At 38.2% G+C, this 27,877-nt stretch overlaps 1 protein-coding gene across 1 annotated transcript; it reads left to right on the top strand.

Moving 5' to 3' along the window:
- Positions 1-472: 472 nt before the first annotated feature.
- Positions 473-27,851, top strand: MTBP (MDM2 binding protein; the record flags this gene model as incomplete). Its single annotated transcript, XM_009874621.1, has 21 exons — positions 473-553; positions 1,480-1,553; positions 1,648-1,793; positions 2,288-2,346; positions 3,186-3,330; positions 4,097-4,214; positions 4,746-4,880; positions 5,662-5,756; positions 6,472-6,541; positions 8,079-8,196; positions 11,275-11,448; positions 12,552-12,665; positions 14,001-14,165; positions 14,518-14,611; positions 16,061-16,216; positions 17,797-17,892; positions 21,615-21,881; positions 23,127-23,373; positions 24,513-24,626; positions 26,012-26,077; positions 27,816-27,851. Coding segments are annotated over 21 exons (2,570 nt in total), but the record flags the coding sequence as incomplete, so codon positions are not given.
- Positions 27,852-27,877: the final 26 nt, after the last annotated feature.

Here is a 27,877-nt window from a genome sequence, read left to right on the forward strand (position 1 = left end):
GGGCCCGGGGGCCGGGCTGGGCAGGGCTCTGCCTTAGCTCTGCATCTGCCCCGCGCGGGCTGTTCTGCGTCCTTACATTCCCACACCTGCTTTTTTTTTTTTCTTTTGTTTTTCCTTCCCCTCTCCAGACTAAAAGCGTTAATGACTTAACCCCTCCGAGGGTGAGGCTGGACAGGCTCTGAGCAACCTGATCCAGTTCAGGGTGTCCCTGCTCGCGGCGTGGTTGGACCAGATGACCTCTGTAGGCCCCTTCCATCCCCTCTAAAAAATTCTGTGAAATGCAGGGGATTTCGTGTCTTATTGTGATACTCAACTTGCGATATTAAACCTAACTTTGTCCTGTGTTTGTAAGGAAGCAAGACTTACCTTCTGCAAGGTCCCTTCCAGCCCAGCACATCCTGTGACAAACCTATGATGATTCTATGAATCTGTAAACTGTATGTTTAAGAAAAACCCTTTTTTTCTTTTTCAGCTGGAACTGCTGCAACCATTTATCAGTTCCTGAAAGAAAGATGTAACTCATCTATGAATGCAGATGTGGGCATGTTCCCAGGTAAATACAGTAATGGACAGCAAGGCGTTGCTGCTGCTGTTTCGGTGGAGAACTGAGGTAATTTTGGCAGCTGAGGTGTTAGGAGGTGATTAAATAGATTGAACACAATAAATGAAAAAGAAGAGCTTTGAAAGGTTGACAGATTTTAATCCAGTTTAGTATGGAAGAGCTGGAAAGGGCTTGGGGTTTGTTTCTCATGTCAGGGAGCAGCTTGATGTGAGAAGCGTCTTTACTTCTTTCACGTCTTCTAACTTTATAAATGGAAATAATAGTTGTCCATTGGGTGTCAGTTCAGAATCTTAATCCATATATATTTATTAAGTCATTTTGCAATCTTGAAATAGATTTCTGAAGATCTGCTTTAGTATTTTTAGGGGTTGGACGTTTGGTGTTTTTTTGGTAAGAAAATGCTTTCTTAGCTCTTTACATGGTTTGGGTATCTAGTGTTGAGCTGTTAAGGCTTATCTTGTCACAGCTGTCATAAAATTATGATTCATGTGAGGGAGCCGCCGTAAGATGTTAAAATTAATCAAAATGGGAATGTAAAAATATTTTCAACCTCAATGCTTTCTATTGTATAGGTACGTTGAGAGAACATCTCATTTTGTGAACTGGGTAAACCATGTTTAGGAAATTGTAATATAGTTCAGGGATGATACCACTTCTGCAAATGCAAAACAATGTTTCCTGGGATGGAGAAGAGGTCAAAGGATTTCTTATTAACAGTAATATAGATTTGCCAACACACTTACCTGCACCTTAATATATTTAGAACTTAATTATAATGCCAAAGGAAAGTAGAATTTGAGTCATTGTGGCACATTAAATAAGTGGCATGGAGTCTTTCAACAGTGATGTTCGTTATAGTAGGACAAATAGATTGTACTGAGTTGAATATTTTAAATAATTTTTTTATCTCTTTGCAGCATGTTCAGTAGCTGGTATTCCAGGTGGAAAGAAGTGGTATTTTGCGAGTCATATTCTATGCGGTTATTATCAGGTAAAACATTTTTTTTTCAGCCCCTCTCTAGTGCAAGTTAAAACTGTGATGTTCAGAGTTCTTCTTGCTTAATTAATTCTTTTTGCTTGATTAGTTCTGCAGTTCTGACTGGGAGGAAATAAATTTTGACACACAGAAAAATGAAGACTCTCTCCAAACAAATATTGATGAATGCCTGGGAGCCATACAAAATTTTGAGGAAGATGACAATAACAGTAGAGAGTCCCTGTCCATGACTGAGTATGCATATTATTATTTTTATTGGAATTATAGTGATCTGACATTTAACAGTAATAACCTAAGGGTATCAAGAAAATTTAACAAGTGAACATTCTTACCAAAGCAACAGTTAACTATGAACAATCCCCTATGGGTGCTGAAAATAATTCTATTTTGTTTCACATAGCTTTATTTTTTTTTAGCTAAGAATAGTTTTTATAGAATAAGTGAACAGTTTCCTAACAACTGACAGGTATATATACAAAAAGAATTTTCTTACTAATCTGTCTTGAATCCTGATTTCATTCTTACTTCAGATTGTTTTCAAGTCATGTAGCCTACTTCTGCCCAAGTGAAAGGGGAGATAAGTATATACCTCCTTGCCTAAGCATGTTTATGCAGAATTCTGAGGATATAAGATACATACCTCTAGTATTATTCATTAGTTGTAACTTTTTGTTTCTAAATGTCTTTGTTCATATTTCATTTCCAACCACGTTGCTCTTAATTTTCAGTATCTATGATGAAGCTGCAGAAAGTCTGCATCAGTTAGCTGATAAACTGCCTGCCCCAGGTAATCTCTATTAAAGAAGCAATCTCATTTGAGTTTACCTTGTTAGTTATTACTCTAAAAACTCAGCTGGTAAAACCATAGTTAAAGGGAAAAATTCAGCGGATGTTTGTTAGTTGAGTTAACTTGTCTGCAGCTCTTGAAAGCAGTTTAAGGTGTTGCAGATCGGCTTACAGAGTAGTTTGCTGCTTGTTTCTTTGGAAGGCAGTATTTCAGTAGAGTTTAAAGTATTATTAGTTTTTTTCTATTTGAAATGGCACTAAAGTAGTAGCAGACAGTAAACAGTACGAAATTCAACGTGCAAGCACAGGAATTTTTTACAAGAAAAAATGGGAGATGTTGGCATCAGGCTTACATCTGATTTGCCAGCTGGTTGCTTGTGGGTGGGAGCAAAGAAATTGTGAGGGAAACATAGAGCAGAACTATTGGATTCACGTTTTGTAAACTGGAGACACACATCATCTTGTACGTTAGGGTTACATAATGCTGCAGTAGTTGATTTTGGGATAGCAAAGGAGCTGGACACAACTGTTAAAAGGAGGGAAACTGCAGTCTAGTTGTACTCGAGACAACTCTGGTTTGTCAGTTACGGTGCTAGGTGAGAGGAGAAAGGTATAGAGCCACTTTAACTGCGCGAATGGCAAAATATTTTGTGTTAATCCGAGAGAAGCAGCAAGAGATGAGCTAAAATAGCCAAAAAATGTTTTAAATCTTGCTGAAATTACTTGAAGTCGATCTTTAAGCCTATGTTTGCACAGTTAGTGGCAAGTGCTTTTCTCTCTTTAAATGACGGAATCATTTACTGAATAATGGCACTTTGAGACACGTGTAACTTTTTACAGGCAGAGCAATGGTTGATGTAATACTGCAGGCTGTTGAACGAGATGGACCCAAGTTAAAGGACTGCTTACCTGCCATCGGTGCCCTGAAGCACCTGCGAGAATGGCACTCTGCGCAAATCACCATCGCAGCAAATGACTCCAAAGGGTACGTACGTCTTTGCTTTCAGGTCCAGAAACAAGGTCATGCTTGTTTCACATTAGTATATGTCGGTGGTTTAAAATAGAAAGTGTCTTGAGCACTTTCCGTGTATGCTTTGAAAGTGCATAGATTTGTCTTCCATTATTGTTTGAGGGAAGGAATTACTCATTCTGACTTATTGTAAATGGATGTCCTAACCAGAGGGGCAGGCAAGTCCTCTAAAGTTCCTATTTCTGAAATTTTCTCTTTTCTTTCCAGTGCGCATATAAAGTTTTGAAGTTGTACTCTACTACCTGATTTCATTGATTGTAGTTTTCCAGTTTTTGTAAAATGAATCCATAACTCTGCTGCTGTTGTTGAATTTGGGTAATACTTGTGCTGCAGTCATATCTCTACTTAGAAGGCTGGCTACAAGGCGTCTAAGATGGGCCAGTGATAGCCCCAGGGATGGTGACCTGGCTTTGCTCCAGTTTCTATCACTCAACCTTTATCTTGGGATGCCTGCAGCTTGCTGCTCCCGGTCTTAGTTGATGCCTGACAAAGTTCTTTGCTGTCATGTTCATGGAGCATATGAACAACTTCCTTTACAGAGCCCAAACCGGCAATTCTGTAATATTTTTTTACTCTGTGGAATATAAAATGATATATGTCTGCCTTAGCGTACCCAAGACTGTTTGGTGGTAAGAGGAAATGGATAAATTCAGTCAAATTGCACAGCATGTTAATTTGTAATACTAAATCCGGTAAGATAAATTCTTCCTTATTTTTACAGTAGTTGGCAAAAGATTGCAGTCTACCTATCAGCAAATTTTGTATCTTCAGATAATTTCATGAATATCATTGATTTAAAAGAAGTCTGGAGAGGAAATATTCAGATATGTGAAAGAAAGGTAAAATATTTTTTTTTCACTTGCAGTTATTTAAAGCATCTGTGTACATCCTTTAAATCAAATTTGGTTTTGGCAATGTGATTCAAAGAGGTAATGTCCAATGTAGCGGGGTGGGTGGGGGAATAATTGCTTTTTAGCATGATCGAAGGCTAAATGAGATCAATGCGTCAAGATTTGAATTTGAGAAATCCACATACTATCCTCTGACATTTTTGGCTTAGAACTTCTTGTTGAAAATTAAGTTGTTTCATATCTGTCAGAAATTACGATCATGTGACTCTGTAAGTCATTGTTGCTGGCACGTCTAATGTTTCTGCAAAGGCTGATAACTTTGTGGTTGTGAAAGACTTATACGCTTGGGTTTGGATATAGCAGTTGATTATCTATGTCTAATTTTTATGTAGTTTTACAGGTTTACTGGAAACAAATATAATACTAGTTATTAAAAATAGTAACATGTGTAACTCGCTGAGGAGAAATAATTTTTCTCTCTCATCATGTTTATTGTCTTTTTTTTTTTTCCTCCCCCAGTTTGGATCAGAAGTAAGCTTTCCAGCGTTTTGTATGAAGAGCACTTCAGCAAAGACATTCAGCAATTCACATTTAAATTCTTGCTTTGCTGTTAAAAAAGAGCATCAATTGAGGAATACTGATGCCTTGCCAGAGGCAAGTATTTCTCTTGATCTTTTTCTGAGCTACTAGAATTCATCTATTTCACTTGACTGAGAAAATTAGTAATGGGGCAAACCTTAGCCAAAATTTAAAATTAGACGTAGAAGTAATGATTGCATAATACTGAGGAATACTTCTTTTGTTCATGTGTATTCTCGAAACAGATCCTTAAAATTTCAACTGTTTTGTATTACAAATGCAATGCTATATTTTTTTCAAGTAGAAATTGAGACTTTGTTTAGTCTTAATACTCCAAATATGTAATTTATGAATTCTGTATTTATCTAAACCTTTTCTACTTAATTTTTAAAAGTCTGTGGGGTTTTTTTTCAATTATTGATGCTATTTCATGTTTTCCACTGAAATTAAATATTTGGTGGGAACTCCAGAATTTATTGATGAAAACAAAAAGGAGTGTTTATGAAAACAGGTATCCGTTAAGATATCATTATTTTCGTGGTTAAAATATATACATTTTGTCTGTTCCTGGTAGATCTTTTTTTTTTATTTTGGATAAGAGTTACAACCTATTTGATGCATGTGATTCACGTTCTAGAAAGTAAATTTTGTTAAACAGAATTAAATACCTTGTTTTTTATATATTTATGTTTAATATGGTATTGTGAAATGTTTTTTTCTTTATATTCCTTTATATCCCTTTAAGATGTGCTTATAAAGCAAATGACTGTAGCAAAGCACTTGAGGAATTTGTACTGAGATAATATCATATATAGTATTACAAATTACTATTTTTTTTAATTTGATCTCTTTTCAGGTTTTTCATTACTATGGTCCCGCACTAGAGTTTTTACAGATGGTGGTGATCTCTGATCTACCTTCATTTTTTGTATCTGATCTGGAATTTGAGCTGTATCCTTTTCTTTAAGGGTCTAAACTAATACTGGTAATGGTCTATAGCAGAAAGAAAACAATGAGGATCTACCTATGCAAACAACACATGAGGATTGGCAAGGGTTCCTGCCATTCTACCCTGCCAAAATAGACTTCGTGATCCTTCACAAGTGGGTTTTTAATGTTGACGTTTCAATTACACTAACAATAACCAGCTATTTTTTATATTACTGCACATATACTTTGTCTGTTGATGTTATCCTATTTGTGGAGAAAGAATAGAGAATATTTACTGCTGTATGCTTCACCATGTAGAAATGTTTTTCCAAAAATCATGTATTTTCTTGTGTAGGTGCAAAATCTGTGGCAAGGTGGAGCAAAAGAGTTTTTTCTTGAGTTGTATATGCTGCAGAGACCTCGAGGTATATTCCTTTTGAGTTTAAATTTATGTACTTCTGGTACTAGTCTTGATGTAACAATAATAGGGTAGGCTATATAGGGGTTTGGAATATTTATATATTTGTTTATGTCTGCCTGTGTTAAAGGTGTCAGTGGTGCATCTTGTCATATAGCATTTCCAAGTGTACCACTTTGCCTGGGGACATGAGTTTTGTATATTTTGTGGTACTGGAATATCAAAATTAGACACTTGCAGTCCTTATTTGAAATATGATGGCAACATGATTTGTAAAATGGAGATACATATAGTTCCTTAACCCGTTCTGTTCAGGAGCCTTGCAAGAAACAGTTCCAAGGAGACATCTACACTGCTTTTGGACCAGATTTCTTCTCTCTCTGGGCAGGTAAAAACTTATTTAGATACAGCAGAAAAAAGAACATAGACATATTGTTTATAAAGATACAAGAATAATGCTTTTAAACCTAATCTCTGGATAAAATCCTTGCTTATGTAGTTCTAAAGGAAATTTGGTTTTTAAAGGTGCATGCTATACGGGTCCTGACAATGTGTAAGCCCACTGAACATTTTTCTCTTTAACTTTGCTAGTTTTCAATCTCGTAAAACATTTGGTAACTTCAAATGCTATCCTGACACATAATTTCTATGCTATTTTAATTCAGTTCTTTTAGCAAAAGGCAGGTCTTCGTGCTAGTCAAAAGTGGTAAGCTTTTTCATTTTGCATGTGAATATTGTGCCTTTCCGTTCTGATTTTGGATCAAATGAGTTCTTGAAACATTTAAAAGCCTACTTTTTTTTTTTTACCCCCATCGTTCTTGGAATGGTAGTGTGATTATTCACAGTCACAGGATTAGTTTGAAGCTCTGAATGTCTAAGGTGATGCATGCTTGTTTAGCAAAAGGTTTTTTTAGTGTTTATAAAATCAAAACAGAACTTGCAGTGTGAAAATGCTGATACAGTTATAATGAATAACTTATGATCTTTATTTCCTGTGGCGAGTGTATTGCATGATCAGACTGTATGTTTCTTCTTCAGTGTGTTATTTAGATTTTTTTCCTACTCTGTCACTCCATGCTCCATTATACTTAGCCAGAAGAGAAAGCAGTCCTTTTTCTAGTGCTGTACCAAAAATATCTTTTGGAATAACTTTATATTGGTAAAAATCCTGGGTAATTTCCATTCTGCATGAGGATACTGAACATTTGGTCAAATATCTTTTGAAATCTAAGGGCCTGCATTTCTACTAGTTCCTTTAAAGAAAAAGCCAAAACAGTTAAAACACATTCTCAGGCTCCTCTTTAGAATGTTGAATTGATTATTGTTCTCAAGATAATAGTTTCTTGTAGAGATTTTTTTTCAGTCTACTACTGGGAATATTATGCATTTGTAGACTTTCCTACTAGTAAAAGAAAGTGCTGTTGTTTTTCTTGCGTATTCCAATACTTGACACATTATTTCTATTAATGCTTCTTGGTCTGAAATATATGTACAGGCATAAACATAGTCCAGAATCTGATTAATTGAGAAAGATAATATGTAAGGAGGAAAAGAACACCCTCACGTTTTTCAAAGGAATACCGAGTTGCTGACAACTGTATCTTTGAATTCTCCGATACTTTACGGAAGTGATTTTACCTAGATTATTGAAGGATTTGTAATAGGTAACAAATAGCTTTTTATTCATAAAATAGAAATTCATCAGTTAATGATCTCTCAACTGGATCAAAAAATAAGCAAAATTTTTATACCTTCTGTGCCAAATGCTGTTCCATTTCAATTGATGTGAATGACAGAAGTGTTAAGTAAAGATGCTTTTCTGCAGTTGAAATACATTTGAAATAATGGCAATTATTTCATCAAGAATGAAATGTGAACCAAGTTTCGGTAATATTACATGTATCGTATATCCACTTGTTATTTAGGTGGGAGCTTTATTTACCTTGCCATGTAATGTAAGCAGCGTAGTGATCCCATCCCCTGCCCAGCTGAGTACCAAGAAATGGAAGGAATATATGGCTAGGAAACCCAAGGTCATTACTGGTAGGTAAAAGGAAGATGACTGTAGGTATATTTTGTTGTGGTTATAACTATGTATGTATTTATATCTGTATATGTATTTATGTGGTGGTTTTTTGTAAATTTGGGATGCCCTTTTTTTTTCTTCAATGAAATTAAGTCAGTGATTGTAATCTTCGCTGACACAAAGTGTTTTGGTGAATGTGAGTTCCTGTATGCAGAGTTGTAGAAAATGGATAATAACATCATGACAAGCCTTAGGGAAACAGTGCAGCTCTCTTAAACCATTTCTGTGTCCTATCTGTCAGCTAAAACCCAGCTTCCACACATCTTTCTAAGGTGGGTGTACAATCCATGGGCAAAGGGGTTTGCTTCTGCAGATTGAAGTCCAGTGTGCTTCACTCTAGGTGCTTCCCTTCTTTCTTAAGTATTCCCAGAGGTTCTCCATGCACTTTTATTTAATTTCAGCCCCTTCCTGGAAAATACACAAGATCAGGAAATGCTGGATGGCTCCATTCACCTGAGAGTCGGTGTGCTTAACTGGGGATTGAGAGTGTGCTCCTTCCTTATGGGACTGTACTGATGGCAGCTGGCCCCTCTCGGGCAGAGTGCCGGTGCACAGAAATTCAGTTCAGAAAGGGGAAGAACAGAATCGTGCAGATCAAGATTGGGTCAGGGTTCTCAGTCAGCCAGTATGGACCTGTTGGAGCAGGTCCAGAGGAGGGCCATAAAAATGATCAAAAGTCTGGAGCATCTCTCCTACAAGGACAGGCTGAGAGAGTGGAGGCTGTTCAGCCTGGAGAAGAGAAGCGTCGGGGGAGACCTTATAGTGGACTTCCAGTACCTGAAGGGAGCTACAGGAAAGCTGGGTCGGGGCTGTTTACAAGGGCGTGTAGCGATAGAACGAGGGGCGGCAGTTTTAAACTAGAGCAGGCTGGGTTTAGCTTATGCTTTAGGGAGAAGCTCTTCACAGTGAGGGTGATGAGACACTGGAGCGGGTTGCACAGAGAGGTGGTGGAGGCCCTGTCCCTGGAGGCATCCAGGGTCAGGCTTGATGGGGCTCTGAGCAGCCTGACCTAGTTAAAGGTGTTCCTGCTTCCTGCAGGGATATTGGACTAGATGACCTTTAAAGGTCCCTTCCAGCCCAACACATTCTGTGATTCTGTGTATGCCCTTTAAGTGGAGGCACTGCACAAGTCGTAACTGTGAGTCTTGTAGGGATGTGAAAACATCAGGCTATGAGAAGTTTGCTGATAGCCCAGTGCTCAAAGTACTTATCTAGGACATGATATGATGTAGGATTCTGTCACCCTATGTGATTTTTGTTGCTTATACAGTGGTCTAATAGATAATTCATGCAGATTCCAAGGAACAGTGACTTTTGTTGACAATTAAAGGTAGCATTTGTAAACAAGGATGCAGATGAGGGTGGCTGACAGGCTGATATTCTTTCACGTTTGGGGAGAGACAAAAAATTGAGAGGAATTAGGAAGAGCTGTATGACAGGACAAGAAGCTTAATTCTGTGAAGTGAATGCTGGCAGTATATACATTTTAAAATAACCTCTGCGTGCTTGGAGGTGGCAGAGCAGAGAGGGTGTGATTGTAGTGCTGATAGCAGCAGCATTTATGACGTAATGGAGAGATACTACTGATGCAGTCAGATGAGTGCAACATCCCCAGTGTCTGCAAGATCTTCTTGTCCTGTGCTCCAGTGGAAGGGGTTTGTGCAAGTATTAACTATAATGTGACCAGTAATACTCAGTAGGTTCTTATTAGGCCTCTTGAGCAAAATTTAAATAGGAGGAGAAACCTGGCCATTTAAACATATTTGCTTTTCTAGTTGAAAACCAGTTTTAGTAGCTACCACTAATCTGGCTATATTAGGGATTTGCAAATCCTTAATCTCCTCAGTCTGTGGGAAGGTGCAATTCTGTGAGCTGGTAGTTCTCAAATATTGATTAAATAAAAATGAGAAATAAAAGCTTTCCCGTGAGGAATCAGCTTTGAGGTGCCAAGATAAACTGGAGAAGAAAAATATTTCAAATTACTGGGGAAATGGAAAATAGGACAACAGTACAAATGTCTGGAATGGTTTTTTTTCTTCTTTCCTTGGATTTTTTTGTTAGAGCTAGTGGGATTTCCCCTGTCTTCCTTTCCCCCTCCAGCTTAAACTTTTCAAGAAACACTGGAACACTTTATATATTTTTATTATAAAACTTTATAATGCTGCTAAACTTCAAGATCTTGAGTTACTTATTGAGAGAGTACTGCAAACATCATATGAAATTAAGTGATTTGACTTTTAAAACTTAGTACATCAGGAAATATTCAAGCTCTCACCTTCTACATCTACCAAGGTGCTATAAGATTTTTCTGTGTAAAAAGATAGCAAACCCATCCTTTCACTGTTACTGTCAAGTCCTACCTTATTTTCAGAACTGCATACTATATGCCAATGTTCAGAATGTGTTTATCTTCCACTTAGGCGATGCCTAAGTGGAAAGCAATGAGTAAAACTCCTAATCAATAATGCAGCTTACTTGGGAAGAGTGTGTATGGTATTCTCTGCTGTGGGCGCATGTTCTTCCAGTGAACACTCACCATCATTTCAGTCCACATATGCAAAGAGCTCTGTTTTTACCAAGCTGAACAGACCCTTCTCTACTCATTGCACGTGTAGCACACTGCCTAACTTTTTTTCATGGTAGGGATGTAACGTTGCCAGTTAAAGGCTTGCCTTTTGCTAAGACCAATGAGAGACTTTCAGCTGGTGGTTACAGTTTCCTGATGTACTTTGTCGCCTGCGTCAGAAAGCTGCCCTCGCCACAGTCACAGGCGTTTCTGGTGCTGGTAACACTGGGTTCAAGCCAGCAGCATAGCTCTACTCGTATTTGCTGCTGTAGCTTGTTTATTTTGCATGCTCTTCAACCTGTAGCTTTTAAAGAGGTGAATGTTGCGTGTAGTTAGTGTGTCTCCTGAAAAGAGGTAAGATTTCTCACTGAAGAGAAGAGAGCAAGTGAAAGAATTCTGATGGTGGATTGTAGCTTGTTTTAAAGCTGTTTTTCTGAGGGTGTTTCACTGTCATGCCCTGATTTTTAAGTTCCAGAAGTTGAACTGAAAGGAGAATCTTGCCGATACTATTTCTTGCTACAAGGCAACGGCTCTGGAGGATGTAAAGCAACCTTGATTCATTCAGCTGGTCAGATCAATGGTACAGCCACTCTTGCTGCAGTAAATGGAAGGCTAAAGACAAGAGCAGAAGAAACAGAGTCAAGTAAGAGTTATTACTTACTTAGTTAAGAGTATCTGAATGCAGGCAAATGCTACTAAAATTTATATGTTCCTTCTATTCATTCCAATCTGTGTTAAAAAGAAGACAAGGAAGAATATTCCATTTTGATGAATATCTATTCTTTCAGCAATATATTTTTCAAAATGATAAAAAATGCAATAAGCACTTATTCATTCACGTAATTTACTACTGCCTTATTTTATTAAGTTGACCATGTAAAGCTGTAGCCAGTCATTTCTTATAACTGCTATTAGCTGTAAATATTTTAGTGTACAGGGACAACCAGGCAATATTTAATGCAAATCAAACTTTAAGCTTTAAGGTTAAAGAGTGTGTTGGTGTAAAGACTGACCAGCCCGTGCCCAAGCTCTAGGCGATTATTGACAAGCTTATTTCACTGGTGATTTAAATTAAAAACCACAAGGCCGGTAGGCAAGTTGAATTTCAGGATCGTGCCTTCAGTTACTTCGCAGACATCCGTATTACGGCAGAGTGGTTAGGATACGAGCGAGCTCTCGTATTGTCGCTGTTTCGCTAGCTAAGAGCATATATGTAGACACTTTTATATTAGAGTAGTTGTCCTGGATAACTCTGCTAATTCATGTGTTTGCTCTCAATAACTCTTGACAAAGAAGGGCACAGTGACCTGCATCTTACCCACTTATTTTCTTATTATCCATGTGTGATATGACTCACTGCTTACCATTTGTCCTAATTAAAATCCCATTAGTACTGTGTCAAAACACTGAAAGTCCTTGATCATATGTTGGGAGAAAACTTTTCTTTCCTGATAACAAACTTGCCATCTTTTTACTTTCTTTAAATGTTAATTGTGCTGTTGTAATATTTGTTTTGTACAGAAATTCAAAAATACTGGTTAAATTTCTATTCCAAATTATTCTCCTAGTGTTTGATTGTAATTTTTTTTTTTTAATGATTAGCCATATTTGAAAGCCTGATTATTTCCTTCGAATGTGAAATTTGTATGTCTGCTATGTTTATGTTTTCTTAGAAGAGGTAATTACTTGGTGTCTTCGAAGTCCTATGAGAGATTCTTAATAATAAATTTCTCCTAATATGTACAGGCTTTCCTATTGCTGACTTTATCAAGTCTCTGCCACATTTTTGTGGAGAAGAGATTGTGCAGAGAGAAAAGAAACTGTCTCATCTCCAAGTGTTTGCCTTGAAGGAATATCTCAGTAAGTAATGAGGAGAGCTGATAGTTCTCCAACTAATATTTAAAAGGCCTTTATTTCAAACTGAATGTGACAGCTGACCTTAAAAACCGAGGTGAGTTGATCACTTTGCAGGAAAAAAAGTACAGCTTTAAGAAGAAACCTTTTGTAGTATAGCCATGATTGTATGATTTTTAAATATTGAGGAAAAGAGAACACTGAACGTAAAGTTGGTGCGTGTTTGTTACACTACTACTCTGAATGCTAGAGTATAGTTTTTGGTTGTTAACTTTTTCTTTGCTTTGGTGGTTTTATTTTTTGTTGTCTTTGTATGCTTTTTTTTCCCCCTAGAAAAAGCCCTTACTGCTGGATGTGCCTTCTACAAAAATGAGAAATCTATTTTAGGATTTTCAGGGTTTTTTCATTTTATTCTTTCCTGCAAAAGTCTTAAACAGCAGAGGGAAGTATGCATTGGAGATTTGTTACATTTATCATGATACATCATTCATAATAATAACTGAAAGGTCATCCTCTGTAGCTTTGCATGACTTTGCAGAGAAGTACATTTGAGTGTCCTGATTTTTTTCCATCTAAGTCCATTGCTCAAAGAGACTCAATTAAAATTAAAAAAATGCTTCTGAGAGATTGGCTAGATTATTGAAAATGACATACTGTGAAGATAATTTAAGTGTATTATCATGAACAGAATACCAGCTTAAAGAAAATAAGATTTCAGCTAATAGTCTTGTCTTCCACCACCCACCCTGCCAACTTGCAGTTCTCAAATTTCTTTCGACTTTGACTCTGAGCTGGCAGCTTTTTAAAACTTGTGTTTTAGTTTGAGTGGGTCACCTGTTTCCATTAGGAGAAAGACTGCATAGAAGGGGTTAGGATTTGCTAGTCACCCGGAATCATAATCACAATTACCTGACCCTTGATTTTCTGACCAAATGCCCAGGACAGGCTGTCAGTGATATTGGAGTGACGCTTCTGCACCAGCAGTAAAAATATGTGGGTAGGTGGCTCTGCAGACCAGAGCTTTTCGTGTTTAGGCTCAGCAAAGCCAGATGTTTTGTATCTGTGCGATTCAAACGTGCATATACCCAGAAATGCACATACAGAGAAATTAAAAGACTGAAGAAAGACAATTCACATGCGATTTCAGCTATTCACAGGTTTCTTTCACTTGCCTCTGGAATAAACCACCATGCCTTGCTTAAAGGTACAATATTAAGCGTCAGCTTACTTGTGTTATTATTTTGGGGTGAGGATTTTTTTGTTTTGTTGATTTTTAGCTGGCTCCAGTTATTCTTTGCTACTTAGCAGGCGCAGTAGCTTTTTTTCTCTTTCCTTTTATAGAAAGAAAGGAATTGACTGAGCAGCCTCCAATTATTTCTACTGATGAGTTCAAAAACTTGTTAGAACTTACGAGAAAATATTTTTTGGACCTGTGCAACAGTAGTCTTCCTAAACCTGTTCTACAGAAGGTTGCCAATAACTCTAAGTCATGCACTGGGATGTCGGGTAAGTTATTTAGTAAATACACTTCTTATTCCTTCTTGATGTATTTTCATACCTGTTGTCAGTGTTTTCTTACTGAAAAAATGAGAGTCTTTTACCAAAAGAGGAAAAAATACAAGTAGCTTTCTACACTTTTTTGCAAACTGAAACTGCCCTCATGTTAAATATTTCCTTTCTTTTCTGTGGCAAAAAAAAAATTATGCAGAAAAGACTTGTGATCACAGCACCATGCAGATTTCCTTATATTTATATACTTTTATATATATAGAAGGGGATATATGTAAAGGACTTTATTTCTTTAAAGAATAAAATTCTTTATTTCTATTAAGCATTACCCACCATATATTTCTTGCAGAATCTGATTTAATGGAGCCAAATCCACTGGAGTGGCCAGAAAGACATGTTCTTCAGAATTTGGAAAACTTTGAAAAAAACAAACAAAAAATGAGGTAATGGTTAAATGCTGGAGATTTTCTTTCAACCAAAGGGTTGGACTACGTGATCCTTGAGGTGCCTTCCAACCCGGTAATCTCTGATTCTTTGCAGTGGCCATTGGAAATCACTCCAGGGGACTGCATTGGTTGATAGCCATTCTGTAAACTGTGCTCAAATATATTAATAATCTTTCAGAAGAAACATTGCTTAAGGCTAAAACTAAGTTTCTGTCAGTTTCTAGAAGTGTACTTTCCTGGTATTTATAGTGTTGTTTTGGTTTTTATTGACAAAACACAGCTGAAAGTTACCTAAAACTACCATAGTTCCAAACCTAACTTACCAAAACCACACTGCTTGAAAATAGTAGCCATAGTAGAAAAACATACAAAAGTTTTTTTGCCTCCTGACATGCCTTGGGGCATAAATAATAAAGATAATGCAGCAGTTTTTGTCCATGTGTACAATGTGTTTCTAATCTACCCATATTTCCAAATCCGATCTCAAGTAATTTTGAAGGAAAGAAACCATTGGGTTTATGATTGAAATTTAGTTTTATTTTTCCCTCAGTGCTGTTAAAATGAAACCTGTAGACCTTTGTGACACTTGAATACAGCCTAATGATTTCAGTTTAACTCTCCCTTATATAAGACTTAATGATCTTTGCTGGGCCTTAAGGTTTTTTCTGACAGACCTTTAGAGCCGGGTGTCCAATTGCCTTTTTGTTAGTCACTTCTATCCCATTGCTGTCTTTCAAATACTATCGCTGACCATGGCCTAGACTGGACTTCTGTGTGTCAGAAATTCTCACATTAGTTCTCTGCTTTCTCATTATTGTTGTTATTATTATTTATTAATGATTTTTACTTCTCGAACAGGTAAAGTTCTTCTAGTTAGCTTCTGAAAAACTCCCTGAGCGACCTTTCCTTTTCACAGTTGTATAATTTTCACTTCATTGTTTTCGGGACTGGTTGTCGTCTACTTGTCCTGAATCAGTGTACAGCATGTTGCTTAACAGTAGAAAAGAGATAACTTTGCTATGCTTGACTGAGGACACTAAAAAAAGATAAAAACCAGTAGAATGAAGATCTGCATGCAGTACTGGCTTTATGATTCCTTTGCTGCGTATTGTATATCTCTTTTTAACAGGGCTTAATTTTTGATACTGCAGGTTCAAAAATGGAAAAAGGGGATGAATAATATTCTTCACATATTGTATTTCATAGCTAAGGTCTAAAATCTTGAAGAAATTACTTTCTTCAGGGGAATCATAGAGAATTTGCATTGAATACTTTACTGTGAACTCTTATGTAAATGTTCCAAGGAGAAACTGTGTTCATTTTACTTTAGAAGTATGTTTAATTGTTCCAGACCAGAAGTGTTGTTTGGATTTTTTTTTAGCACATTGAAAAGAAAAAAATAAGGATCATAGAATGATCTTTTTTTTTCTTTTCCTTTTTTTTCAGAGTTTCCATATTTGCACATTCGTCTGAGCGATTGCTGGGGCATAAAGATAGCCAGCGGGAGTCACTGACATTGCTTGATGCTAAAGAATTACTGAAATATTTCACACCAGAAGGGCTACCAGTTGGTGATCTTCAGCCACTACAAATTCCCAAACGGTATAAATCCATCATATTAAAACCACTGAAGACCATATTGAGAACTGGTGTGGGGGAACGTGAATAATGACTGAAAGAGAGTCTCAGAATGGCCTAACTGGATGTTTGTGATTTACAACATCCTCGCGTCACATGCCTGCTGGTGAAATCAACTGCTGTGGTCCTCCAGTTGGTCTTGCTCTGTAGTTCCCTTGCTCTGTAGTTCTTTCAAAATCTGAAGTGTCTGGGGATGATGATGTCTGCCCTAAGCGTTTAAATAACGAAATAATTACCTAGTGGACAAAAGCGTGTCAGTAGAAATTTGCCGTGGCTGTGCTCCAAGCTGCCACTGCCATATGTGTCCACTTCCTAAAGAGTATTTCTACTGAAGCAGAGGTTGCTGTGGCAGAACTTTAATTTGTTTCATAGAATCATAGCTCAGTGGAGAAGAGACTGAGTGGGAAGACAGAAGTGTAAAAAAAGACAATAGCTGAGCCTATTTAACTGTGTCTGTCTCATGTCATGCTGGCCCAGCATTCCTATTTGTGTTTTTATGTGCTAAAGTGCTCCTTAAAGGAAGCCTATCTAGTCTAACTGCTTTACAAGTATTTATCCTTTGTGTGTGCTGGTAAGTGTCAGTGTGTTAATCAGTGCTTTTTCAGCAGAAATATTGATACAAGGAATTGATGGACTAATTTTCAGGATCTGAACATCTGTTCAGGCTAAGGCCAACCTCTATAAGAGTCAGATTGTGTATGTAGAAGCAGAGCCTATACTGATTGTGCAGTTTGTCATAGGCTGCCAGGCGAGCAAGACAATCTTTGCAGTCACTAGTTGTATTTGTTGACCTTCTTAATGTGCAGTAATAGAATGTATAATGGAATTACTGGATACAGCCCATGATCCTTTTTTAAACTTCATTGTATGTTATGAAGTAGGAGGGCTTGTGCAAAGGAAAGGTTCTGCAGGGTTTTGGAGACTTCTGTAAAACACTTACTGGAGTTTTGAAACTAACCTAAAGGTATTCTGAGTGGAGAATTTAGGCAAGGTAAAAAATACTCAATGAGTCTTCTACAGAGTGGTTAGTTAATCAGTGCTCATGATTTTGGATTTTGGCTATAATGTAAAATATTTTCTTTCCAATTAGTTGTGTGGGAAAGAAGTGAATAATTTGTTCACTACAAAGATTGTTTTTTAATCCCTGGTTTTTTTTCAAAAGCCTCCAGAGAAGCCTTGTAGCATAGAATACTTTGATTCTCTTGAATGATTTGTTTCGAGCAATAGCTGAATGAGGCTAAATTTGAGGGAGTTTGTCCCAGATTGCTTGGATTTCTGCCCATTATTTTGAGAAAGTAAGATGGTGAAACCTTTCCTTTTTAGTACATAACGGTTATATGAGTGTATCTTGTAATACATAGAGATCTTGGCTATCTAAGGGAAGTATGAAGCCAAAATCATTATAGTAGCTAATAAAGCAGACTAAACTGTTTTGGTCTTTCTGTGTCGAGGCATTTGTTTCTGACTTCTGGAAGTATAATTTATCTTGACTCTTAACTAGTTAAAATTGATCTGTAGTTTTGGGGTTTTTTTTTTCCTTTCAGTGAAAACACATTCCTTTTGACACCAGAGCTTACTCCTCGGAAACTCAGACGTTTGCCTTTTGAAAAAGCAACTGGATGCCATTATCATGGACTTGAGTAAGTTTCCTGGCTTCTTTTCCCAAAATTGCTTTTCAGCTTCTGGTCAAGGTGTAATTAAAAACATTTCAAGCAACGTGAACATTAATTATGGAAGACTTTCTGTATCCTTTTCCCTTTTTGGAACAAGTTTGCATGTCACCTCTCCCTTTCTTACCTTTATTTTAATGACTGGTTTAAGTGGCAACGCCCCTGCCTTGATGGTAATGTGAAAAAAATTCTTTGTGAGATGTCCTACTGTTAGCTATCCTCACTGTCTCTGAAAATTTTAAGTTAAGTAGAAGTGGCTAGGGGAAGGGGAGGGTTCATTTGTGCATATCAAGTCCCTAGAGCAGCATGTGAGTGAACTACATATGTAGTTTCTACTTTGATATTAAATTGTAGGCACTTTCACACTAATAGTGATGCCATTCATGAGGCCTGCTGTGAAGCTACTTGTGTGTTCAGGAAACCTAAAAACACCACCAGCAGGCAAGTGTTAGCGGTAAGAATCTTTGAAAGGATGGGTATGGTTAGGACTGTATTTTATTCCAGGCTGCCAGTGTGAGTTACCTGTCAAAGCTTCATGTGGGCAAACATCGTATAATGTAGCTGTATAAAAATTGTTTAGAAAAATAGAAATATTGTCCTTGAGGAGCAGAGGAAAAGGACATACACAAATGCTAGAGTAGATAATTCAGTGTAACTCTTCTATGTAGATAAACTCTGAGTCTTAATGCTGCTTGTATTAAGAAATGCAGTGGATACCAAGCATAGGCAGTTCAGTCTTCATGCAAATTTCTGCCACCTCCTAAAGCTGAGGTCACGGGTTTGATTCCCACTCGGTCCCCATGTGTTGCCAGGTCTAGTCGAGAGGTGGCGTCCCTGCCCAAAACAGGGAGGTTGGACTAGATGATCTCTAAGGTCCCTTCTAGCCTAGACCTTTCTATGATTCTATTAAAGTCGCGTTTTCAAGTTACCAGAATATGACTAGTGATACCGCTGTGAGTTTTTTCCTGTCAGCTGCACAAATTGTTTAGTTATGCCTGTGTTTAATATCTGGTAATTTTAGCCACATTCTTTACATGGAATCACACAGAATTGTTGAGGCTGGAAGAGATCTCTGAGATCATCAAGTCCAGCCTATGACCCAACACCACCACATCATCTAGCCCACGGCACTAAGTGCCACATCCAGCTTCTCCTTAAACACCTCCAGGGACCGTGTCTCCACTTTAGGGGAATGAAGCAGCCGTTCTGTATGTTCAGCTAACTCGCGAGCACATTAACCTTTTTAGCTTTGTAACAAGAGGCACAGAGAGGCAACCAGGTAGGTTGGAGCAGTGAGGATTGTCCTCCCAGGTGTGAGAAGAGAGCACTTGGCCGTTGTCTGTGTTCTATGGTAGCTGCTGACCTGCCTGACCTCAGCTGGGAGTGTGCATGGGGATTCAAATTGGGTAGAGCACAGCTCATGCTGCCTCTTCTTTAGTCGAGGACTTGTCAGTGTTAGGTCAATGACAGGACTTGATGACCTTAAAGGTCTTCTCCAGTCTAGGCAATTCTGTGATTCTCATGGCAAAATATGACAGGAAGAGACCAGAGAGGCCTGAATAGTGTGGAGAGGAGGGAGACCTTGGCATGTTAATGCTACAAGCGGAATGCATGAGCAATAATGAGGGAGGCAGTAGAGTAAGCTGGTAGAAAGTGATGTGAAACGAAAGACTTACAGCTGAACGGCCAGGATATACCATAGCCAGAGCATCCTGTTAGTCTTTCAGAGCAGATGTGTTTCATACCACGCAGCTGTGATTGCAGTTTCCATCTGCATAGCTAGTGTATTTACATTTGGAAGTAAAGTCTTGTCAACAAAACCAGGAGTAACAGCTATGATTAAATCAAATTTCTGGTGTAATGAACCTGTGCCAAACACTTGAATCCTGTGTTGCAAAGAGAAAGTAATTGCTGTTAAAGCAGAGCGAGTAAAATGGCAATTTAACTTCTAATGGTAAAAACATTTTTATCTTTGTAGGGGATGTGATTACTCAGGGGACTGAGAATATAAATAAGGAAAATTAAATACCTTGAAATTTGTAAGTTAAGAGAACTTACTCTTATCAGATAATGAATTTATTTCTTGTGGAAAGTCTTACTCAGCTGTAGAAATGGATTCACTGGTCTGTTATTAGAAAAGTGAATTTCACCCTGAATATGAAAATACCCTGAAGAAAGTGGAAAAGTTAGATCTAGCAATTTAACGTGGCTCCATGTTAAGAAGTGAAAGTAAAGAACAAGTCTGAGTTCCTAGGAGTAGGAAACATTGCTAAGTAGTTGGGAGGGTGGGCTGAGAGAGAGCTCCCATTGTTCAGAGTACTTATTAAGGAAATAATTGGATGATACTTTTGTCTTTCCCTGCAGAGGTAATGTTAGTTACTGGGCAGCAAGACAGTGGTCTCTTAAAAGGAATATTGGAAATGATTTACACAATAGGAAAGTTAGTTTCTTAACATTTTGTATTGTTGTAATCTCAGGTTTCACTGAGTTAGTTCTGTTCATTTGTTCTTTCAGCTCCACCATATTTAATACAGTTTCTTTTGATTTGGGGTGATTAAACCACTTATTCTTTATAATCAATGGGAAGCTGGGAACCTCACGCTCGTTCAGCGACACTTCTGTAATTTTTAGCATTTAAAAAATGTGAGTCTCATTTAGCAGTGCTCGTCTTGGACAAAGCTAAAGGTTGCGGATTCTAAGGAGTGCAGTTAGGAAAATATCTATACTAAATAGCATTTAGAGCACTTGCCATGCCCTGTCTTTCTCATGGTTACACTCAAGTAGTACAATCTCACAGCAACCTAGTTTTTGGCACCACCTGGCTCTTCCTGAAATTATGTCAGTACTGTTGCATTCAAGGATTCCTGAAGCACTCAGAGCTTGCGAATTATGTGTATTGCACTTTGGGATGTTTTCTTCAGGCATTTCCTCTGTGATTCTCTTATGGCATATGCACTGAAGTAATATTAAGTTGTTTGTTTGGGTTTTTTTGACTACAAGAGTTACATTGTCCCAGGAAGAAACAGAGGCATTTTTTACAATCATATTATCATATTAGAGTGTATCATTTTGTATAGAGTAACCTGATATTTTCTGAGTCTCAAAGTTTTGGTAGATACTTGCAAGATCTGCAGTCTCAAGGTACTGTGTCCATCATGGTGTGCTGGGCTCATCATACGTTTGGGTTCAGAGTTATCCTCATCGCTGTTTTATCGGAATGTCACACTAGTTAGCATGTTAACAGACGTAACATCTGTTAAGTATGGGCTGAATATGAGAAGCAGAAAAACTGATGATATAAATGTAACACAGGCCTGACTATAAGAAACAAAAAAATCCATTGTCAGCATCCTCATCCAGCACTTACCATTCAGTGAAAAATTTCTGCTTGTGTCCATGGAAATCTTCGTAAGACCACAGGGTAAATCTTACAAATAGGATATGATTAAGCTTCTTCATTAGACTTAAACGTAGCTAAATCCATCAGGCACGTCTTAATTTACTGGGCTCTTTTAAGGTATCTTTCAGAATAATACACCAGTCCAAACAAAAAAAGTTTGGGAGATGATATGATAGTCAAAAGGAAGTTGTTCTGGAGTTTGGTGTGATTTTTTTGTTTGTGTTGTGTTTTTTTTTTTCCTCATGATAGAGCAGAGACTCTTACACAGATTTCTTCCCATTTTCAATTTTAGGTACTGTCTAGATAACAGAAGAGCCTTAGAGAGAGATGTGGGATATGCTGAACTTCAATCTCGTCTTATTCGCTATGAAACTCAGACTACTTGCACCAAAGAGTGCTGTCCTGTGCCCATTGTCCTGAGCCCTCTCCCATCTCCCGCAGTCTTGTCAGAGCCTGGAAGTGTCCCTGATGGGGAGTCTTTACAAAGCGAGTTGAGAACAGAGGCATCAAGGCTAAAACGCAGATCAAAAGACTTGGATTGCTTTTATCCCAAGAAAAGGTAATGCACGGCATGAAATAAACCTTTAGCGTGAAATATTTCAGTAGTCTCTTGTGAAATGCAACTTTTCTTTCATCTCAGAACGGTTTTAGTGAAGCTACCTAGACAAATGTTCTAGTTGTTTAATCCTCTTCTGTAGGTTCTTTTTTTTTTTCCACAAGTGTGCCCTCTCATTGATAGCATTAGATTAATCAAAACCCTGCAGCTCAGACACCTTTTATTTAAGAGATTTGGGATTATGTCTCGTAAAGTCTTAAACGCCTTTGAAAAGGTGACAGAGCCTCATCTAGGACTGAAACTGTCAGTGCTGTTGCAGTACGAATAAACAACTAAAGGTTTAGAAAGCCAAGCATGGTACAAACAGAATGATTTAATTTATAATCCAAAGGACTTCTCGTAGAAGATGACCTACCAAAATTCAAACTTACTGTCAGCTTTGTTTATTAAAGTCTTTTCTGGAAGTCTAGTTTTTAAGACTTCCCTTTGTACCTTGTCCTCACTCTGAAGATGCATACTCTTTGTGTTAATAGAAAGTAGCTGCTCCGTGACACTACTTCTGAATTCACTTTTTAATATAATACTTCTTCCTTCCAGTTTGACACCCTTTGCAATCTAATCACAGTTAAGCCTTTAACGGAGGTATGGTTTGAGGAATATCACTATGGTTTGCAGCTTACTGATTAGTTAGAAAAGAAGATGCAATTGTACTTGGCTCTTCATAAATTGGAGTTTTGGAATTACTAGTGCTCTTACAGTTGAAGGATCAAACATTACAATGTTCCAGTAGAATTGTAGCTCTCAACTTCCCATCATTAAAGATGAGTTGTGACGTTCCTCTGGGGCTGAAATAAATTAGATAGTTTAAAGAAGTTTTGTGTTTTCCTGAGACTGGACGCCAGCAGTCTGCTCTTGCTGGCTATCTGTGTGGAAGAGTCCATATGCAAAGATACCTCTTTTTACAAAGAGTTTCTTTGTAGTTACTTTGTTTCTTCAGTTCATTTCTGGACCTTTTTAATCAGAGGTGTAATGGATCACCATATCAGAGACCAAATCATTAGTGAAGTGTTCTGATTAAAAAAATGTTGCATAGTAGAATCCTGTCTGCTGTTTTCAGATGCAGTTTGCAAGAATGTACAGAACTTAATACTCTTAGCAGCAGCCTCTGTAGCAGAAACAACGGCATTGAAAGAGCCAGTACAAAATCTGAAAGTTTATTTTATTTATTTCTTATTTATTTATTTCCAGGCTAACCAAATCTGAGAGTACAGATTCCCTCCTCTCTCAGGCAAGTGGAATCAGCAGGAGTCACTATACAGTTGCTGTAACGAGGAAGCGCTCCGAAAGATCACTTTCTTTAGCTTCTGTGCCTTCAAAACAGCTGGGTCAGCCCCACAGAGTAACCACTACGGTTGGCTCAGCAAGTCACATCAGTGCAACGGAGTCTGAGACTTCAAAGCCAGCGAAGGAATCAAGATCCCAAAAACATACAAGGGTAAAGATCTGTGTTGTTAGTGAAAAAGCATCTGCTTAACTTCTTTCCATGTGACGATTCTTTTTTTCTTTATTATTTTTTAACTCAAAGTAAACTGTCTTAACCTCTGTTTGTTATTATTAATTTCATTCTGGTCACTTGTGGAAGTGAATCCTGAAGGCACTTAGGAGAGTGCTGCAGAAATAAGGCATGAAAAAGTATGTAAGGCATATTATATCATGTCCAAGTAATTAAGACTGATTAATTCCCTGGGAGAGATAACAACTAGGAATAAAAAAGATGGGAATGGATATCCATGAATTGGAGATATGAAATGTAGAAAATTAATGTAAAACCTAAAGGCACCAAAGAAATATCTCTGCTGGAAGGGTCAAAGCCATGTGGAAGAGTGGACTATTCTGAGAGTTAAAGTATATTCCAGTAGTTGTACAAGTCCGTTAATTGAGATAATATTTAAATACTTCAATACAATAATGATTACTTAATAGCTGTATACATTAGGAATGTCACTTTTAAAATACAGCACACAAAACTGTTTCTGGCTTGGTGATAATAATTTTAAATTAACCTCAGAGTGCTAGAGAGGACACTGTATGAATGTTGATGTCGTACTGTCAAAGGCAAGCTGGCCTGACCCAAGTCAGTGTAAAGTGATGTGACTCATTCAGACCTACCGCCAAGTTTTAACATCTCTGATATAAAGATGTCAAAGTAAATTTTTTCATCTGACTGTAGTGTCTGATTTTTTAAAAATTGTTTTTAATATGGATGTGTCAAACAAGACAATCAGTATAAAGAAAAGTAATATATAAACGTATATAGTATTTTGGAGAAGAAAAAGCCGCGAGACTTAATAATTTTTTTATGTCTTCCAAGCCTTAAATGAATATTCACTGATTCTTTTACATTGCTTATCCTTAATTTTTGAGATGAAGGAAATGGAAATAGATGGTAAAAAACAACTGCCCAAATTTGGTCAGTGGATTTGGTCACTGGCCTTTGGCTAGTGGATTAGTGACAGAGACAAGATCAAAAGAGGAAAGGTGGTGGGTTTTGTGTGTTGGGTTTTTTTCCCTTGGACAATTTTTTTTTAACCAATAATTGGGATGAACCTTTGAGTGCATTTCTATTTTTCCAAGATGCTGAAGGAGGTGGTTGCTAAGACTCTTCAAAAACATGGAATTGCAGAGGATCACAAGTGCTTTGCATCATGCAGCCAGCGTCTATTTGAGATATCAAAGTTCTACCTAAAGGTAACTAGAAGACACATTTTATGATTGTTTGTTCTTAGTGAAGTGAATCCATTTTTTAATAAAATTTGAGATAGACTGTGTGATATTCAGACTTGATTAACATTTCCTAGAGGTGTGTTAGCATAGAGTACTTGGATAAACTTTTTAGACTTACGTATTTTTAGATTTGTGTATTTTGGTGGTTGTTTATTTGTTTTTAAGCCTTGCAAAGCAGTAGTCTTTTCTGTGAGATAACATGTCAAAGCAGTGGTCTGTTAGGTAAGGTCATGCTTATACTATATTGCTTCCTCAGCTGTTGTAGCTACCTCCCAGACATAGCTGTGACAGCTCAGCTTCTCCATTGTTCTAAAGCCATTGGCTCAACAGGCAGCTTACGCAACTGGCTGAGAAATTGTAGCACACACTCACAGAAGTCCTTGTCAGCCAGTCAGTCAGTCGTGGCCAGGCTTCACGAGTGAAGATATGGGAAGGGCTCTACCCACGCTTGCTACAAGCGCGCTGACGGCTAAAAAGGCCGATGCAGGATAGGCAAGTCCGGTTGCAAAAGGTACAGTGGAAAGTCTCCTTAGGTGGTATGGGTGAGGCACGGTTCTTTAGGCCACCTTTTCTAGACCCCCCTCCATGTGGAGCAAGCAGTGCTCTCCTTGAAAAAGGCTGCTTGGTCATTCAGGATGTTGCCGAACAAGACCGTCATCTCTGGGGTCAGTCTCGAGCGACCAATGTCCTAAACCGCCTGCATGCGGGGTTGGGCCTGCGGCTTCCAATGCACCTTATCACAGGCCTTTTTTTCCCTTGCCTGTTGCTACAGGACTTTACAAATGTGGGTGTAACCTTCAAGCCTGCACAATGGAGTTTTTAGGTGAGGCTCAGTGTGCGCAAAACTGGCCCCACCCTTTACTCCTAAACTTCATGTGCCAGGGCCTAGCGAGCTTGGACGGTGACAGCAAAGTCCTCAGGACGTAGGTTTAGTTAGAGTATCCTTCTCTTAGATGGATGGCCTTACAGGGCTAAACGAGCTCCATCTGCCCGGGTTTGGAGTTAGTTGTCCTTCTCCTAGGATGGTTGCTGGGAGGCTACCGAGCCCATCCCACCCAGGTACACAGTCTGACCCTTCGGTTGAGACCTGTCTGGTGTGGGAGACCCTACTGGAGGTATATGCCACCGCCAGCCCAGCTCGCAACCTCATGAGGGCACGCAGGCTTCTCCCCCGTGACAAGGAGGTGTCCTTGTAAATGCATTGTAAACATGCACAACTATCTAACATGTACTGACTTGGTAAAAGGTTAACACTCCCCTAGTTATTAGGTCTCTTATAATCCAAATTACAGCTAGCACATGAATTTGTTTCATATTTAGGATACTATGGCTTTTTGTTTCATATTTAGGATCTTAAAACTTCTAGAGGACTTCTTGATGAAATGAAGAAAACAGCAAATAACAATGCTAAACAGGTGAGACCCTTCGTTGATTTGTTCCTGTAACTAGCCAAGGCTAAATGTAGCTGTGGCAGCTTGGTCATAGGGTGGTTTAGTACACAGCTTTAAGCAGTGAAGAGATGGTCTCTTTGGCTGGGAGGTTCACTTCACTCTCTGATCTCACAAAAACTTTCCATCAGTTGTCCCATGGCAAAATTTCCAGTTGCATCTTTTCAGGTTTTAGGTCGTATTCTAGCTATAGCTGCCAAGCTGGTGAGAAAAGGAAATGAAGGCAATAGATGTTTCCACATCACTGATAAAATAAAAAAAAAATGAAATGAGATTTTTCTTCATTTGAGAGAAGCCTGGATCATTAGGGAATTCTTCTTTCTTTGTGTTGAAGGAAATAACATTTCTTTTCAAAGGTTAAGAAGCACTAAAGGGATCTATAGAAGGAAGTAGATTTCTGAAAAGAAGCAATGCATATCAGTAATTTTAAGCTTGGGAATAACTGTAAGCACAGGGCATATCAGATGAGCTTATTTGTGTGGAAAGTGGAATTTATGTGAATAGTAGCACAGAGCAAACGGCAGGAATAAATACTCCTCCAGAAATTAAGTAACTCTAATTTAAATCCTGAAAACATGCTGAAGTGACTCCATCGTTGAAAAAGAAAGAAGAAATCCTGCATAGTTACAGTACAGTTTTCAAATTAAGTGGAAGGATTTGGGATAGTTAAACTCTCAAGGAAAACTGCTGGATCCCCACAGATGCACCAGATAGTATGAGAGCATTATTTACTGCGTTGTGTACTGTTGTTCCCTTGTGAATTGCTTCCTGGAGATCACAAGATTTCAAAAACATGGGTTGTGCTGTCTGGTGTTGAATTGGGATGTTGTGCTCACACACTCTTTGTCACCACTGCCTTTGTCTGGGGAGGCAACTTGTATTTTTCTGTGTGTTTGCTGTTGGCAAAGTGGCATTAAAATTAGGGATCTCTTAAGCGGGCTACCTCTCCCTGACCTGGAGAATATTTTGGAACTACTTCATAAAAAATATAATTGCCCGGGACTAGTCAGTCTTCTGAACAACTGCCCTGTTTGCGAAAAGGCAGTGATAAAGTGCACAAATCATGCTTCAGTCTTTCTTCTCTGGTGTCAGGAATTATTTTGCGCTGGAAACACTGTCCATCACTATGTGTGCACCGTGTGGTGAGTGTGTGGAGAGAGTGGGGTGAAGTAGTTCAATTCAGGGGACCTAAAAATGCCTTTTTCTAAAGATTGTGTAATGCTGTATCCTCTTGGTACCTGAAGGGGACCTACAAGGAAGCTGGGGAGGGACTGTTCACAAGGCCTGTAGTGATAGGACGAGGGGCAGTGGTTTTGAACTAGAGCAGGGTAGATTTAGGTAAGACATTAGGAGATGAGAGTGGTGAAACACTGGAACAGGTTGCCCAGAGAGGTGGTGGAGGCTCCATTCCTGAAGATGTTCAAGGTCAGGCTTGATGGGGCTCGGAGCAACCTGATGTAGCTCGAAATGTCCCTGCTCACTGCAGGGGGGTTGGACTAGATGGCCTTTAAAGATCTCTTCCAATACAATGCATTCTATGATTCTGTTAACAACACTTTCTCCTTTTGAATGGATTACTTTTCAATCCATTAGTAAGTACCACAGAGGTGATGCTAAAAAATTGATAAAGTGTACGAGATGTTTGTACGTTGCTTTACAGACTCGTAGTTATGTAAATCGTTTGTTTTCTCATTTATTTTCCCAGGTGATAGAATGGGTTTTGGAGAAGACTGGCAAGTAGTGGTATCACATGGGTGCTGTTCACAC

This window comes from Apaloderma vittatum, unplaced genomic scaffold (genome assembly GCF_000703405.1).
Source record: "Apaloderma vittatum isolate BGI_N311 unplaced genomic scaffold, ASM70340v1 scaffold2648, whole genome shotgun sequence".
Taxonomy (NCBI): Eukaryota; Metazoa; Chordata; class Aves; order Trogoniformes; family Trogonidae; genus Apaloderma; species Apaloderma vittatum.